The following is a 16500-nucleotide window of genomic DNA, read 5'->3' on the forward strand; positions in this document are numbered from 1 at the left end:
TCTTTAATCTCTGTCTCTTGTTGTCCCATATCGTTCTTGATCATTGTCAAACATCCTTTTACTTCCTTTTCATACTTTCCTATGCGTTCCTCCATTTTCTTGTTGTTCTCTTCTATTGCTTGTTTCATTTTTTTTTGTGTTTCATCCATTTTTTGATCCAATTTTTGTTGTGTTTCATCCATTTTTTGTTGTGTTTCATCCATTTTTTGATCCACTTTATCCATTGTCCTTTTTGCTTCATCCATTGCTTGTTTTGTTTCTCTTTGATTGTCATCCAGTTTTTGTTGTGTTTCATCCATTTTCTGTTCTATTCTTTGTGACTGGAGTTGCATCATTTGTAATAATTTATCTATTCCTGATAATTCTTGCTGTTCTGATGCCATGATTGTCGTGTCTAAAATATCTTCTTGGTCTGAATTATTCTCTTGATTTGAATGTTCTTTTTGTTTTTTGTTGTCTTTGCTTTGGCTTCTTGTCACAGACATTTGTTTTCAAGAAGTACTGTCCCCGCCAAATATGAAATTTTACTAGTATGTTACCAAGACGACTTTTTCTCACCCAAATATTATAAATTGTCAATAAATATATCAAATGTAAATATCGTAAAAATAAAATATTAAATCAGTTATGTAAAATTTGTACCTAAAGAGATCTAAAATTTTATGTTATCAAATGTAAGTATCTCACTTTTTACCACAGGCATATAAATTTTCAAATACCGGCTTTACTCTTTCTATCCTTCAAATTTGCCACTAGAAATACTTATCAATGCCCCACGTTGGGGGCCAGTTGATGTGATCTTGATTATTGATATGAGATAATAATTTTATGTCATTTAATTTAATCAATGCTTTAATAATAATCTAATTAATTTACCAGATCACATATCAATATGTTTTCAATCTCAGGGCTTTTTATAAAATTAATTACTTAAATACGTGGCTTCTAAGTATTTCTCAATGGTTCCTAATCGGGATAGGAAAGAAAAGAGTAAAATAATAACACATATGAGTTACAATTGTAATCAAAATATTGTTTATTTTATTTAAATGGCAATCACTGCTTATTATTTGCTATATCTTATTATTCTTAAAAATAACATTTACACATGGGAATCTTATTTCCTTTTGGTTTCCAATTGAAAGTTTTTATTAACATTTAACTATTATGATTTATTAGCAACAATTCTATTTAAGTTTGATGAAGCTTTTCTGATATTATTGATTATGTTTCTTCAATTTTAAATGTGGTATTTAATACGAAAAACCCATACATTCATGTCCAAACAAATGAGACTGACCTTTTTCTGGTGAACTGAGAATGTCTTCACACAAGACCCGTTTCCTGCTATCCTTGGCTGCAATCAAAACCTCGTCCTGGCTTCCAGTAATGTTCTCCTCTGAAACTAGCTCGTATAGCTCTCGTTTCCTGCTTCTGTCGTGATGCTGTGTTCTACCTTTTTCGAAACTGCAATCAGCTACCGGGAACTCTTGGCTCAAGGAGGTTCTTTTACTCTCAACCTGGCCTACCTCTCGTTCCACGATAGATACTCCACACTCACGGAACTACACCGGCTTTCTCACTCTCCGTACACTACCGTCTACTACTGGACTTCACTTCTCGACAGCTCAAAACATTCTGATCTCTATTTGTCATTCATTCCCCTACTTTCTAAATATCCCTTCCAGATTCACAAATCAAACTTCCACCACCAACTCTCATTCGCAGTATTCCTCAAAACCAATTTTTAATCTTTCTAAATATGCTTAATGGATTTCAAAAGAAAAATAGTTAATTCCCATTCTAAAATTACTTTCTACTAATTACAAAATTTAATGATCTATTATCTACTTCAACTGAGTCTTATTTAGCATAAGCTAATGATCGAACCTTCCGCGAACTACGATAATGACCTATTATCGATTTCACTTGAGTTTTGTTTAATCACTTCTTAAAATTAAATATAACAATTTGTTGTATACAGGTTGTTCTAAATTTATATGCCCGTGGTTGAGAAAATTGAAAATATTTTATATTAAATTGAATTTTGTTTATAATTATTAAAATTTAATTTTCATATCAAATAGAAATATAACAATATATATCACAAAGCATATCACAAAGCAAGAGATCTTTTGAACCGAGTTAAAGTTAAATTGAAAATATCATAATCAAATTCATTTAATGGCCCCATGTATCTATCCGATGGGTTGTGAATACCATATGTTGTTCTGTGGAAAGGAATGTTTAAACATTGTGGTAACGTATAGCTTGGTTTGGAACATTAAAGTTAATGTGATTTAACAGGTTTGGACAATCAATAAATCAATGTATGATCTTATATATAAATATAGCACCTGATATATCACGACGCTTCTTAAGTGCGGGTAAAGATAATAATTGTTGTTCAATAGAGGAATAATCATGATTTCTAATTGGTAGTGTGAACATGGTAAGCACAATATATCAAAAATTTATGTTGGATCCTCTCGACCGTATTGATATGGTTTTGATAGTAAGGGGACCAAACTACCGAACAGTACTCCAACAAGGATCTAACATTTGAGCAATAAACCAATCTCGTTGCTACCACAGAAAAACACTTACAATTTCATATAACATAACTTAGAAGCTTAGATGCCTTCACAGAAATAGTATTAATGTGTTCTACAAAAGAAAGTTTTTCATCCATAATGACACCTAAGTCTTACATATAGAATAACTCGTTTCAACCCTCCCAACCTTATGTGTAAAACTTATGAAAGAGCACTTATTGGTATTTAAATTAAGTCTATTTTGAACACACCAGGCATGTAGACAGTCTAAATCCTCCTGTAGCAAATCTTGGTCTCTAATCGTTTCTATAACTCTCCAGAATTTTAAATAATCAGCAAACATTAAACACTTACTATTACGAAAGCAGTCAATTATATCATTAACAAAGATATTAAAAAGGAGAGGTGAAGTATGACCACCCTGAGGAACTCCAGAGCTTGGATGCAGATACCACGGTAATTTTCAACATTATCCTTCAGACCACTCTTAAATACAGGCACAATATAACTTTCCTTCCAGGCCATCGGAAACATCGAAGTTTCCAAGGATTTATTAATTAAAAAAATTATGGCACAACAATCGTACAAACACAATTTTTCATCAGGAAATTTGGGACGCCATCTGGACCGGTAGTGAGCTTATTGGGAATCGAGCTAATACAATTATAAATATCAGAAACAGAAATATGATGTGTACGAATTCTTACATTTGAGTTTTTAATTTCGGAAATTGTAGGCAATTGAGAGTGATTGTTGTTAGATATGTACAGTGTCTGAAAGAAATTCATAAACAACTTGGCTATATCTAGACTAGACCATTACAAGCTGTATGTTCCTGGTAAAATAAGGAATAAGGTAAATGATGACCTGACCTGTTGTCATTAAATTGAAAATTTTGCCTGAAATTTGTCAGGATGTAGGAATAGCAAGACCATTCGGTAAAATCGGTCAGCCTGACCGTCAGAATTACTCATTTTGTCGGACGACAAGCATACACAAACACTCAGCCCCAACTATCAGGTGCTTTTGTCAGAACACGTGTAGACGGTTTAACCTGTCAAACGACGCCGACAGTATAAAATCTACAACCAAATATAAAATCATTACAATATGTACCGGGTGTCCCAATAAGAATGGCTCTCGGCCATATCTCAGGAACCGTTTATAGTAGAGCTTTGAAATAAAAAATTTTATAACAAAAGTTGCCTCAGGAAAAGCCTGGAAATTATTTTCATAATTGTGGGTCCACCGCTAGAGGGCGTAATTGAATATCAAAAATAAAAAAATCTAAATCTTACAAAATTTTCCTAATGAAGGGGCACTGGAAATCCGATTATTGTATTCTTCATCAAATTCTGCGCATATTTGATTTAACAATTTTAACTCTACCTTTGCAAATAAGAGGTGGGGGTGAGTGGGAACCTTGTTATGAAAAAATGGCTGTAAGTCCGGTTCTGCTAAATCAAATTTTGAAAACTGGGTCTTTTTGAAGACAGATCTTTTTCTTCAATGTAAGTGTGATAATTTTGAACCATCCTAATAAGTAATAAGCCAGCTGGGAGGCGTTATTTAATTTTTTTCAGAAATCTAGTTTTCTTTGGAAAATATTAAATACAAGTACCTATGCATTTTTAATCATACTTTATAAAATTAGATTAAATTAGCAATAGAATAGCGAAAACCGCATGTCGATATCTTTTTTCTATCTCAAGATATCTCGAGAAACGTGTAGATTTTATACATAACTGTTACTATCACCGGTAAACTAAGTTAATGAAAAGTAGTGTGCTGTGGAAAAAAACAAAATAACATTTTCCAGATGTCAACGTATAAAAATATAATTAATTAAAACAACAATATAAAGAGAAACAATACTATTAAAATTAAATATAACACAGAACAAAAAGAACTACTTAGTGACGACCTAAATATTCAAATTGTTGCCCATCATACACTACTCTAGAATACATTATCCAGAGAATACAAAACGCCATTCAAAGCATATCGAGAGCAGAAATTGAGACTGCTGTTCAATCTACTCTTGAAAGAGTAAATGTTTGTAACGAAAATGATGGGCAAAAATTTGAACGTTTATGTCATCACTAAATAGTTGTTTTTATTTCTTTGTAATAGGGCTTTTCAACGCTTCTCATTTGTTTCGAGCCTCTCTCATATGCCGTATAATCCGTGTATAATATTAATATACGAGATGTGAACGAGGCTCGAAACAAATGACAAGCGTTGAAAAGACCTAATATACGTTGACAGCTGGAAAATGTTTCTTTGTTGTTTCCATAGCACACTACTTTTAATGAATTTCGTTTACCGGTGACAGTAACAGTTATGTTTTTAAATTTACACGTTTTGTAAGATATCTCGAGATAGAAAAAAGGTATTAACATGCGGTTTTCGCTATTCTGTTGCTAATTTTGTCTAATTTTGTAATATGGTATTAAAAATGCATGTTTGTATTTAATATTTTCCAAGGAACACTAGATTTCTGAAAAAAATTAAATAACGCCTTCTAGCTGGCATATTACTCAGTAAGTTGGTTCGAAATCATAACTTTTACATTGACGAAAAAGATCTGTCTTCAACAAGACCAAGTTTGCAAATTTTATTAAGCAGAACCGGACTCACAGCCAGTTTTTCATAACAAGGTTCCCACTCACCCCCACCTCTTATTTCCAAAGGTAGACCTAAACTTGTCATATCAAATATGCGTAGAATTTTATGAAGAATACGACGATCGGATTTCCAGTGCCCCTTCATTAGGAAATTTTTGTAAAATTTAGATTTTTTAATTTTTGATATTCAATTACGCCCTCTAGCGGTGGTCCCACAATTATGAAAATAATTTCCAGGCTTTTCCTGAGGCAACTTTTGTTATAAATTTTTTTATTTCAAAGCTCTACTATAAACGGTTCCTGAGATATGGCCGAGAGCCATTCTTATTGGGACACCCGGTACATATTATTAACTGTTCATATAGATAAATTAGCTGCGCATGTCTCTCTTTCTAGTAACTGTAATAACTTTAAGCTACTTAAACTTTAATATAATTATAAAACAATACATTGTCATTTTCAGGAAGACACGACATTGGTCACTTTTCTCAATCTATATGGGCCACAACAACCCACGTAGGATGTGCTCTCTCTAAATCTGTCCCAACTGAAGAAGACGAAGAGGTAAAATATTACATAGCTTGTAATTATGGACCAATAGGAAACAAGATTGGCAAAACCGTCTACGAAAGGGGAGCAGGGTGTTCCAAATGTCCACTCGGTGTAGCATGTAATGCGGAATTTCCTGCACTATGTGGAGAAGTCGATGAAACTCAAATATATGCCAACGTGTCTAGCGGTGGAGACATTCTTAATATTGGAATCACTGGAGTCAGTGATGCTGCTACTGTTACTGTCGGTGGAGATAACAACACTGATGTAACTGTTTCAGGTAATACTGAAGCCGATTCTGCATCTAAAGATGCTGCTACAAATGCAGCTACGAAAGATAGCAGTAATGGAGCAACTTTAACTGTCGCAAATGCTGGAAATACTGAAAATACTGGAAATACTGGAACTACAGTAGTTGTAGGTCAAGATGCTAGTAAAAATTCAACACAAATGCCAGCAAATGCTACTGTAGTACCGAAAGTACTTGGATCTAAGCAAAATTGTACCACTTGTGCCAGTAACATCAACGTGGCTTCGCTAACATGTGTCCTTAGTATTTGTTTGGCGATGTTATTTCTTATAGAATAAATAACTGTGTAATAGTTTTAAGACAAATTATAATATAATTTGAATATAAAAAATATATATCTCAGCTTTTTAAGTGGGTTTTGATGTTAATTTATTTCACTATTTTGTAGGACAACTCCCATTCATATTTTTAAATACTGATTTCCAATTTTCCCTTTTTCACTTTCTTTCGATTTCGTAAACACTTTTGCGGTTGTTATATTGAAGAAAATGGTTCAATAATTGTTTGGGTCCGGTGCCGCCCAAAATCCCGACAGCCAAAATCCCGACAGCCAAAATCCCGACGGCCAAAATCCCGACATGCCACAATCCTCGCATAAGTAAAAAATTTCGACTTTTGTTTAATACTTTTAATACAAAATACTTTTGTTTACAAACAAAAAATAAAAAACAGATGGCAATAAACAAAAAACAAGAAATAAATGTAATTATGTTAAAAAGAAACTTATCAAACCTGTCGGGATTCTGGCCTGTCGGGATTTTGGCCGGTCGGGATTCTGGCGTGTCGGGATTTTGGTCGTCGGGATTGTGGCTGTCGGGATTCTGGCTGTCGGGATTTTGGGGTAGACCCGTTTGGGTCATATGACCCAAAACCATTTGACCTAAAGCCATTAGAACTATTCACTCAATGAACATTTATTCACCTAACGTTGTAACACAATAATGGCGCCCCACGTTGGGCAATAATATGAAAAAATCGACAAAATAAAACTATAATTTTATTTTCCAACACAATGAAAATACATTTTGGCGCCAAGTAATACTCATAATATCTGCTCTTTTGTAGCTGGAATATTGTGTACCTACGCCACTTCTTTTTGCGGCGTTTAGAGTTTTTTATTCTTGTATCTGTATCAGGAGTTTTTCAAATTGTTTTATAAATCAAAAGTCACAAAGTACACGGGTTCTGAATCGGCCCTGACCCCCTCTTGAAACAAAGAAAAAAATTCAGTTTAGTGTAACTTTTCCACGCACATACACACATATACTCATACATACATACACACATTTTTCACTTTTTAAATAGAAATTGAGTAAAATTTCTGAGCTCGGTAATTTTTGAATGATATAACCGATTTTAAAAATTTTACATGCGTTATCACATCAATACTATCAGAAGCCGCAGAGATCGGACAAATTGTAAATTTTTGAAATTTTTGGGAGTTTTGGGGACGAGAACGGAAAACGGACCCCAAATGGAGAGGGCCGTAAAATACACAACCTTGGACCAAAATGGATGATTGATATTTGGCCCATTTTTCAATTCAGTGGGATTTATAAAATCGAAAATTTCGTGTATATACCTATAGTGTCGCATGTAGGAGGTTGTGCACCACTGGCAAGAACTGCCGTTCTCTGGGATACATACAAATTACACAAATAACACGCAAGTTTTTTTTAAGCTTTTTTAATATAATTATTGCAAAACAATACATTGTCATTTTCAGGAAGACTCGGCAGGAAGATAATTACTCACGCTACTCAATTTCTTTGGGCCAAAACAACTCACATAGGATGTGCTCTGTCAAAATCTGTCCCAACTAAAGAAGCCGAATTAGTAAAATATTACATCGTTTGTAATTATGGACCAATGGGAAACATGATTGGGGAAACTGTATACGAAAGAGGAGAACCATGTTCCAAATGTCCATACGGTGTAGCATGTAATGTGGAATTTCCTGCACTATGTGGAGAAGTCGATGACAGCCAAATAAATCCCCAGGTGTCTGGCGGTGAAAATATTCTTAGCATTGGAGTCAAAGGAGTCAGTGATGCTGCTACTGTTAATCTCGGCGGATATAGCAAAACTGGTGTAACTGGTTCAAGTGATGCTGAAGCCGATTCTGCATCTAAACATACCGCTACAAATGCAGTTACGAAAGATAGTAGTAATGTAGCAGTTTTGACTGTCGCAAATGTTAATACTAGAATGACGGTAGTCGCAGTTCAAGATGCCCGTAAAAATCCAACGCAAATAACAGTAAATTCTACTGTAGGGCCGAATGTACTTGGAATTAAACAGAATTGTAACACCTGTGCCAGTAACATCAACGTGGCTTCGCTAACGTGTATATTTATTATTTATTTAGCATTGTTATGCCTTATAGAGTAAAATAATATATGTATAATGCTATGTAAGCCGTTTAAGTAGGCAATGATGTTAATTTATTTCACCATTTTTAAGAACATCTCTCATTCATATTTTTAAATTAGTGTTGCCCAAATGCAAGAACAAAATGAGACTTAGTCTTGGTCTTAGACTTAGTCTTGCGCCAATACACCTGGTCTTGGTCTTAGATTTAGTATTGCGCTCTCGGTCTTGGTCTTGGTCTTGCAGCAAGAGTCTTGAAAGTCTCGGAGCTACCCGTTAGCCTATTGCTATTTATTAAACGTTACTTTAGACCTTAGAACAAATTAACAGAGTATATAGGTAAATTTTAAGCTTGAATTAACATACGCATAGCAAAGACCAACCAAATTAATAAATGTCTAAATTACTGACACCAGGTGGGGTTTGAACCCACGATCTAAGTAATTTGTGCCTATGTTCTAACTAACTGAGCTATCTACCATGTCTCACGGGAGTCAGTCTGTTTCTTAATAAGCGTTGGCATTTAATAAGCTTACATGTGCTAAAACATGTTTTAACACACAAAAAACCAAATCCAGTGACATGAACTTGATTGTATTTTAAAGAACATTGTCTGTCTAGAAAGGAATTGATATACCCTCACCTTATATTAGATAGAATAAAACAATGATACAATGTGGTATTTTGTTTACACGGTAGCCGGCTGTTTCGTTACTTTTGAATATTAGCCGCGCTCTTTTAGCAAATTAGGTTTAACCGAATGATCTCCTCGCACACTCAGCAGAAATGATGTGTAGTCTTAAGTCGATAAGATTTGTGGTATTTAGATTCCTATTAACTAATAGGAAAAAAATTAATTATTGAGTGGATGTCCTTAACAGTAGGTATGCTAACTTTATTATATTTTTATCAGCTAAGGTGACATATTTTAAAAAAGTTTCGATACGATATTACTGTCGGCGTCGTCGCAACGCAAGAAAATAATTTTATTATTAGAGGGCTATTCTCAAAACCTGGACAATTAACGACAAGAAGTCGTCTGCTGGAAATAATCTACAAAATATTTTATTTTTACATTGTAATTATGACCCTTGAGTACGTGTCAAATGTGTAAGTGTTCTTTTAATTAATATTTTAATTCGCTGTGTTTGTTTATGTTACTAAACCTATTGTTCGTAATGCGCATAGTGGAAAATCTAGACATTTGCATTGGGAGGGGAAATTTGCCTTAGGGGGGAACTTCCAATGAAACACCCACCAAAAGACATAAAAAGGATAAACCAAAACTATATAAAAGACATAAATAATAAATTATATCCATTAAGTTGCCCTATTTTTCATAACTAGCGTGTTTATTGGGTTGAATTTTTCTGTCTGGTTTAATGTGACGCTATTTATAACAGTCTGCTCACAGATTGGCCTATCCTGACTGAACAATCTAGTCGTTACTGGAGAACGCGCGAAACAGCTATTCCTTTTCCACGGCGTTCGGGGCGAACGCTGCCGAAGTATATATAGGACTGAAATTCAAGCACAGGCCAGTCAGTCAACGAATGAGCCGCGACGCGTAATATAATTGTACTCGATTCGGATTTAATGAAATGTATATATTAGTTATCGTTATGTTTAGTTAATTAAATCATAAATTTGAGTTGTAAATAAATTAGATGTGTTAGTTGGTGTTATTTGTAATCATTAAAAATAAATAAGTGATGTAAATAAAATAATATAAGTAAGTCTTCCTTTATTTAAATTAAACTTAGTGACTAAAGATATAAATACATAAAATAGTAGAGTCAATCGCGTAACAAAATGGTGTCAGAAGTGGGATACTTGAAATACATAAATTTAACGTAAATTTTCGGTTTAAATAGAGTGTGGAACTTTTAAAAATAAATAAAATATAAATCGTAATAAATAAAGTGTGTGACAATGTCTTCACAACATAAGAAAATCACTGAATTGATCGTTAAGGAGCTCCGCAACCAGTTAGAAGAGAGGGACATGGACACTACTGGGAAAAAGGCTGATCTAGTCGAACGTCTAAATAACGCTCTTCAAGAAGAGGGCCAAGATCCAGAAACCTATTTGTTTGAAGACAAGCATGCTGCTTTGATTTCGTCAATTACATCGTTGGAGAACAAAGTTTCAACAGAGATTACATCGTTAGAGAACAAAGTCTCTAGTGAAATCTCCCAAGTTTCGACAGACATTGCATCGTTAGAGAACAAAGTTTCCGGAGACATTACATCATTAGAAAAAAAAGTTTCTAGTGACATTTCGAAAGTTTCAGGTGATATTTCATCCCTTGAAAGCAAGATGACTAACGAGATCTCTGCTAGCATCTCTAAAGTTACCTCCGATTTTGATGACAAGATATCATCCCTAAAATCTACTTTTGAAGAAAAGATCAAGGAAATAGAAAAGAAAATGGAGGAAACGGAAAAAGTAGACAAAGTGATGGAACCCATCTTAACAGATATTAAAGATGATGAAACCAAATACAAATTGGAGCCACGGTCGATAGTTGAAGGGAGTGTAGGTCATGCTCGTGTTAAGGTGCCAAATTTCGACGGAAAGTCATCATGGAACAACTACATGAAACAGTTCGAATCGGCGGCCAGAGCGAACGGATGGTCCGAAAAAGAAAAAGCTGTAAACCTCACTATTGCTCTTCGAGGCGACGCTTTGGATGTCCTCCAGACCATAGCCGTAGAGGAGACAGATGACTTCGAGCAGCTTAAAAAGAGACTGAATATGCGATACGGGCACGAACATTTAGAGCATGTCTATCAGTCGCAGTTTAAAAATCGAAGACAAAAGAAAGATGAAGCTCTTCAAGAATACGAGGTCGATATTGCCAGGTTGGTACGATATGCAGATCCAACAGCTCCCGAAGACATGATGGAAAAGTTGGCTGTTCAAACATTTATTGATGGCCTTCGTGATCATGAAATGCAAAGAACACTGCGATTAGCTCGTCACAAGACGCTGGTCGATGTCTTGTCTGCCGCCCTCGAATACGAATCAGCTACCCAGGCCTCTGGTGGGTACAGTAAAGTGAGGACTGTGAAAGAGGAACAGGATGAGGACAAACTTGACCAGCTTGTTAATATGATGAAAGACATTGCATCCAGGAAAACGAAGACCATAAGGTGCTGGAACTGTGGTGAAATGGGACACGTACGGGGTTCATGTAAGTACCCTAGGTACAATAACAATCAAGAGACTCACCAGCAGGAAAACTAGAACGGGTCGGCCTTAGGGGGGCAGCTTCGACCCGCAACTTTTCCAAAGACCCTCTCATACTAATAGCTTCTTTGAAATGTCGTGAAGATAGTGTATATGTGGATGGAGAAATAAATGGTAAAAAGTATACATTGTTGGTGGATACCGGAGCGACCAGGACAATTATACGACCGTCAGTTTTAAACAGCCGTAAAAAACTCTTACCAACGAGGTTGCGACTGCGGACTGCCACAGGTGAAAACGCCAACACCCATGGAGAAATCCAGATACAATTAGGGATTGGAGCAGAAAAGTTCGTCCATACTGTCATAGTTGCAGACATCGAAGAAGATGTTATATTAGGAATGGACGTAATGAATTTGCATGGATTTCAATTGGATTTTAAGAATAGGGTAATCAAAGTTGGCAACGAGGAGGTATTTCTTCATCCACACGATGACAGCACTGTGCTAGCAGCCATTAAAGAAGATACAGTTGTGCCTGCGAGGAGTGACACGATCATCGTAGCGCGGCTACAGGGAATTGTGGAAGAAGGAACACCTGTTATGATGGAGCCATGGAACCACGACGAGGAGGTTGGCCGAGGAATCATAATTGGAAAGGAATTGGTTACTTCTGCTAAAGAAATTCCCGTGAGATTGATTAATGTCAATGACTACCCAGTGACCATCAAGAAGGAGACAAAAGTAGGAACTTGTGTACCCGTGACGTCCATAATCCGTCAGACAACAACATCAGATAATTCCAACAACAATTTCGACCAAATGGTTGCAGTTGCAGGCCAATCTCTAAATCAAGTGGAGAAAAGGAAATTAAGGGAATTTCTTCGGCAATATCGTGACATATTCGTACCGAAAGGAGGAAAGACAGGAAGAACGACAGTTGTCAAACATAAAATTGACACTGGTACCGCTAGACCAATTCGTCAAACAGCTCGACGATTACCACAGGCGAAGAGAGAGGAAGCTGAAAGGATTGTTCAAGAAATGAGGAAAGACGGGGTGATAGAACCTTCTACGAGCCCATGGGTCTCTCCAGTGGTCCTGGTCAAGAAGAAAGATGGAACCACGAGGTTCTGTGTGGACTACCGTTTGTTGAATAATGTTACCAAGAAAGATAGTTATCCTCTGCCTCGGATCGACGACACGTTGGACACATTGGCTGGAAGTAAATTGTTTTCTACGTTGGACTTGAAGTCTGGATATTGGCAAGTAGAAATGGATCCAGTGGACAAGGAGAAGACGGCCTTCACGACAGGATCTGGATTATGGGAATTCAACGTTATGCCGTTTGGACTCTGTAATGCTCCTGCGACATTTGAAAGGCTTATGGAAAATGTGTTGAGAGGGTTCTCTTGTAAGACGTGCCTGGTGTATTTAGACGACATAATCGTTTTGGGGGAGACGTTTGAAGACCACCTGAAGAATTTAGAAGACGTTTTTAATCGACTTAAAGCTGCCCAGTTAATGTTAAACCCCAAAAAATGCCAGCTATTTCAAAGTAAAGTCAATTATTTAGGCCATATAGTCAGCAAAGAAGGAGTGGCCGTGGATAAAGGAAAAATCGATTCCATTAAGGAATGGCCTGAACCAACTGATAAACATCAAGTGAGAAGTTTTCTGGGACTATGTACTTACTACCGGAGATTCATTAAGAAGTTTGCAGATATTGCTAAGCCATTAACGCGACTTACAGAGGAAGCAAGGGATTATTGCTGGGATGGAGACTGCCAAACGGCCTTTGAAACTTTGAAGAGGCATTTAATTACAGCGCCAATATTAGGGTATCCACTGCCAGAAGGAGAGTTCATCTTAGATACGGATGCAAGCAATGTGGGAATTGGAGGAGTGCTGTCGCAGATCCAAGGAGGACAGGAACGAGTCCTTGGATATTTTAGTAAAGTGCTTTCAAAACCTGAACGAAATTATTGCGTCACGAGAAGAGAACTTCTAGCAGTAGTAAAATCAGTGGAACACTTCTATCAATACCTCTACGGAAGGAAGTTTCTAATCCGAACCGACCAGACCGCCCTTAAATGGTTAATGCAGTTTAAGAATCCAGAGCGTCAGATAGTCAGATGGATTGAACGACTTCAAGAATATGATTTCAAGATCGAGCATCGGGCCGGAGTTAGCCACAGGAACGCTGATTCTCTATCTAGAAGACCGTGTCCAGCAGAATGTTCCCATTGCAACAAAACAGAGTCAAAGGAAGCAGCAGTACTAAGAACAACAGTGGTCAACGACGAGTGGACGCCTACCAAGATCAAGGAAGAACAAGAAAAAGATCCAGTTTTACAGAAGATTCGAAAATGGAAAGAAGAAAATCGTCGACCATCTTGGCAAGAAATATCAAGCCTAGGCTCAGTAGTTAAGACGTATTGGGCCCAGTGGGACTCATTTATCTTGGAAGACAGCTTGCTCAAACGAGTAATAGAAAATGATGATGGTTCAGTGAGGAGAACACAGTTGGTGATTCCAAAGAGCAGAATAGCCGAAGTACTTCGTCAGTTACACGACAGTCCATCAGGAGGGCATTTTGGTGTAAAGAAAACCCTTCAGAGAATTCGGGAACGATTTTATTGGATGAATAGTTAGGACTGGTGTAAGAAATGTACTACCTGTGCTACAAGTAACGGACCCTACCGGAAAAGAAAGGCTCCTATGAGACAGTACAATGTTGGAAGTCCGTTTGAAAGAATAGCTTTGGATATTGCCGGGCCATTTCCAGAAAGTGACAATGGATGCAAATACATGTTGGTGGTAATGGATTACTTCACGAAGTGGGTGGAGATCTACGCAATTCCAGACCAGAAGGCCGCCACTATTGCAGATGTGTTAATCAAAGACTGCATCAGCCGATTTGGAGTACCTCTGGAGATCCATAGTGACCAAGGAAGGAACTTTGAGAGCGATCTATTTCAAGGAATCTGTGATAAACTAGGCATGAAGAAGACAAGAACCACGGCCTATCACCCGCAATCGGATGGAATGGTGGAGCGTATGAATAGGACAGTCGGCAAGTATTTGACAAAGATGGTGTCCAATCATCAACGAGACTGGGACCAGTACCTTCCGTTCTTCGCAATGGCCTATAGATCTGCTGTTAATGAATCAACTGGCCAAACACCAGCAAAAGTCCTATTTGGACGTGAGATGCGTCTACCCTGTGATCTAGAGTTTGGATGTCGACCTGGAGAAGATGTTGCTGGTGAGGATTACGTGAATGAATTACGAAGAATGGACGATATACATGAGTTGGTCCATTCTAATCTTCAGATCGCTAGCGACCGAATGAAGAAACGATACGATACCCAAGCTGAGAAGGGATGTTTCAAGGAGAACGACAAAAAATCTGGCTTTATAATCCAAAGAAGCGAACAGGTTGTTCTCCCAAGTTGCAGCAGTTCTGGGAAGGTCCGTACCTCATTGTCAAGAAAATCAATGACGTTATCTACCGAATAAGCAAGATTCCTAGGGGAAAGCCGATGATAGTCCACCATAACCGGTTGGCGCCGTACGAGGGAGACCACGACGTAGATGAAGAAGTGGAAGTCAACCAAGTTCGAGAAATACCTGACCTTACCTTTGAAGAGTTCATGGGTGCCTACGGAGGTACCGGTAAAGCAAGACATGGTGTTACCACTGAAGAAAAGCGAGATCTTCTCGCACTTCCCGATGACTATTCGCTGGCCCATACTATCCCGGCCAGTATCAAAGACGCACGAGGGTTGGCATCCGCCTTCCGAAGGAAGTTTGGTCGAGTTGCAGAACTTCAATGCCAACTGCCAGCTCCTGGCAAAGCATTGAAACTCCAAGATGCATCACGTTACCTATTCTATCTGGTAACAAAAGACACTGTCCATGACCAACCTACCTACCAAGATGTATGGGATGCATTAATTCAATTGAGAGAGCACGTGTTGGAGTCCGACGTGCAAAAGTTAGCCATGCCAAAGTTAGAATGCCGCCAATTAGACTGGAGAGTTATCCGAAATATGGTAGAAGAAATTTTCCAAGACACCGAGGTCCAGGTGTTAGTCTGTTGCAATCCGCATAGTTACTGGTGCGGAGAGAAGACCGTCCCCTGTCACTTTTAAACAACTGGGAGTTGTAAAAGAGGGTCCAGTTGCAGATACCAGCATCCAGTTCCAGTCCCGACAAGGTTCCAGGAGGAACCATCTTTTAAGGAGGGGGCAATGTGACGCTATTTATAACAGTCTGCTCACAGATTGGCCTATCCTGACTGAACAATCTAGTCGTTACTGGAGAACGCGCGAAACAGCTATTCCTTTTCCACGGCGTTCGGGGCGAACGCTGCCGAAGTATATATAGGACTGAAATTCAAGCACAGGCCAGTCAGTCAACGAATGAGCCGCGACGCGTAATATAATTGTACTCGATTCGGATTTAATGAAATGTATATATTAGTTATCGTTATGTTTAGTTAATTAAATCATAAATTTGAGTTGTAAATAAATTAGATGTGTTAGTTGGTGTTATTTGTAATCATTAAAAATAAATAAGTGATGTAAATAAAATAATATAAGTAAGTCTTCCTTTATTTAAATTAAACTTAGTGACTAAAGATATAAATACATAAAATAGTAGAGTCAATCGCGTAACATTAAGTTTCATGTCAGCTCTAATATATTTTTATGTTTCAACAATTTTTTTCTTTAATTTTAAACCTTGTTAGGGGGGGATTTTCCCATTTCCCTTCCTATAGATCCTCCACTAAATGCGCATAAGTCGAGTTTTTCAAATATTCGTTACATATTTTTTTTTTACCTCTAAGCAAGCAAATACCTGAACTACTATTATAGTGGTAGTATAGC

General features: G+C 37.2%; 2 protein-coding genes across 2 annotated transcripts in view; both read left to right on the forward strand.

Annotated features, from left to right (window-relative positions):
- LOC126891785 (venom allergen 5-like) overlaps nucleotides 1–6395 on the forward strand; it is a 52697-nt gene extending 46302 nt beyond the window's left edge. Inside the window, exon 3 of the mRNA XM_050661056.1 lies at nucleotides 5646–6395. Coding sequence (XP_050517013.1) covers nucleotides 5646–6322 — 677 coding nt within the window. The 3' untranslated portion in view covers nucleotides 6323–6395. The remainder of the gene's footprint in view (nucleotides 1–5645) is intronic.
- A 1164-nt stretch (nucleotides 6396–7559) lies between these two features.
- On the forward strand, nucleotides 7560–8435 carry LOC126891562 (peptidase inhibitor 16-like). The gene is made up of 2 exons (XM_050660736.1): nucleotides 7560–7590; nucleotides 7771–8435. The coding sequence occupies exons 1-2, from the start codon at nucleotides 7560–7562 to the stop codon at nucleotides 8433–8435; spliced, it is 696 nt and encodes a 231-aa protein (XP_050516693.1).
- Nucleotides 8436–16500: the final 8065 nt, after the last annotated feature.

This window comes from Diabrotica virgifera, chromosome 9 (genome assembly GCF_917563875.1).
Source record: "Diabrotica virgifera virgifera chromosome 9, PGI_DIABVI_V3a".
NCBI classification, from domain to species: Eukaryota; Metazoa; Arthropoda; class Insecta; order Coleoptera; family Chrysomelidae; genus Diabrotica; species Diabrotica virgifera.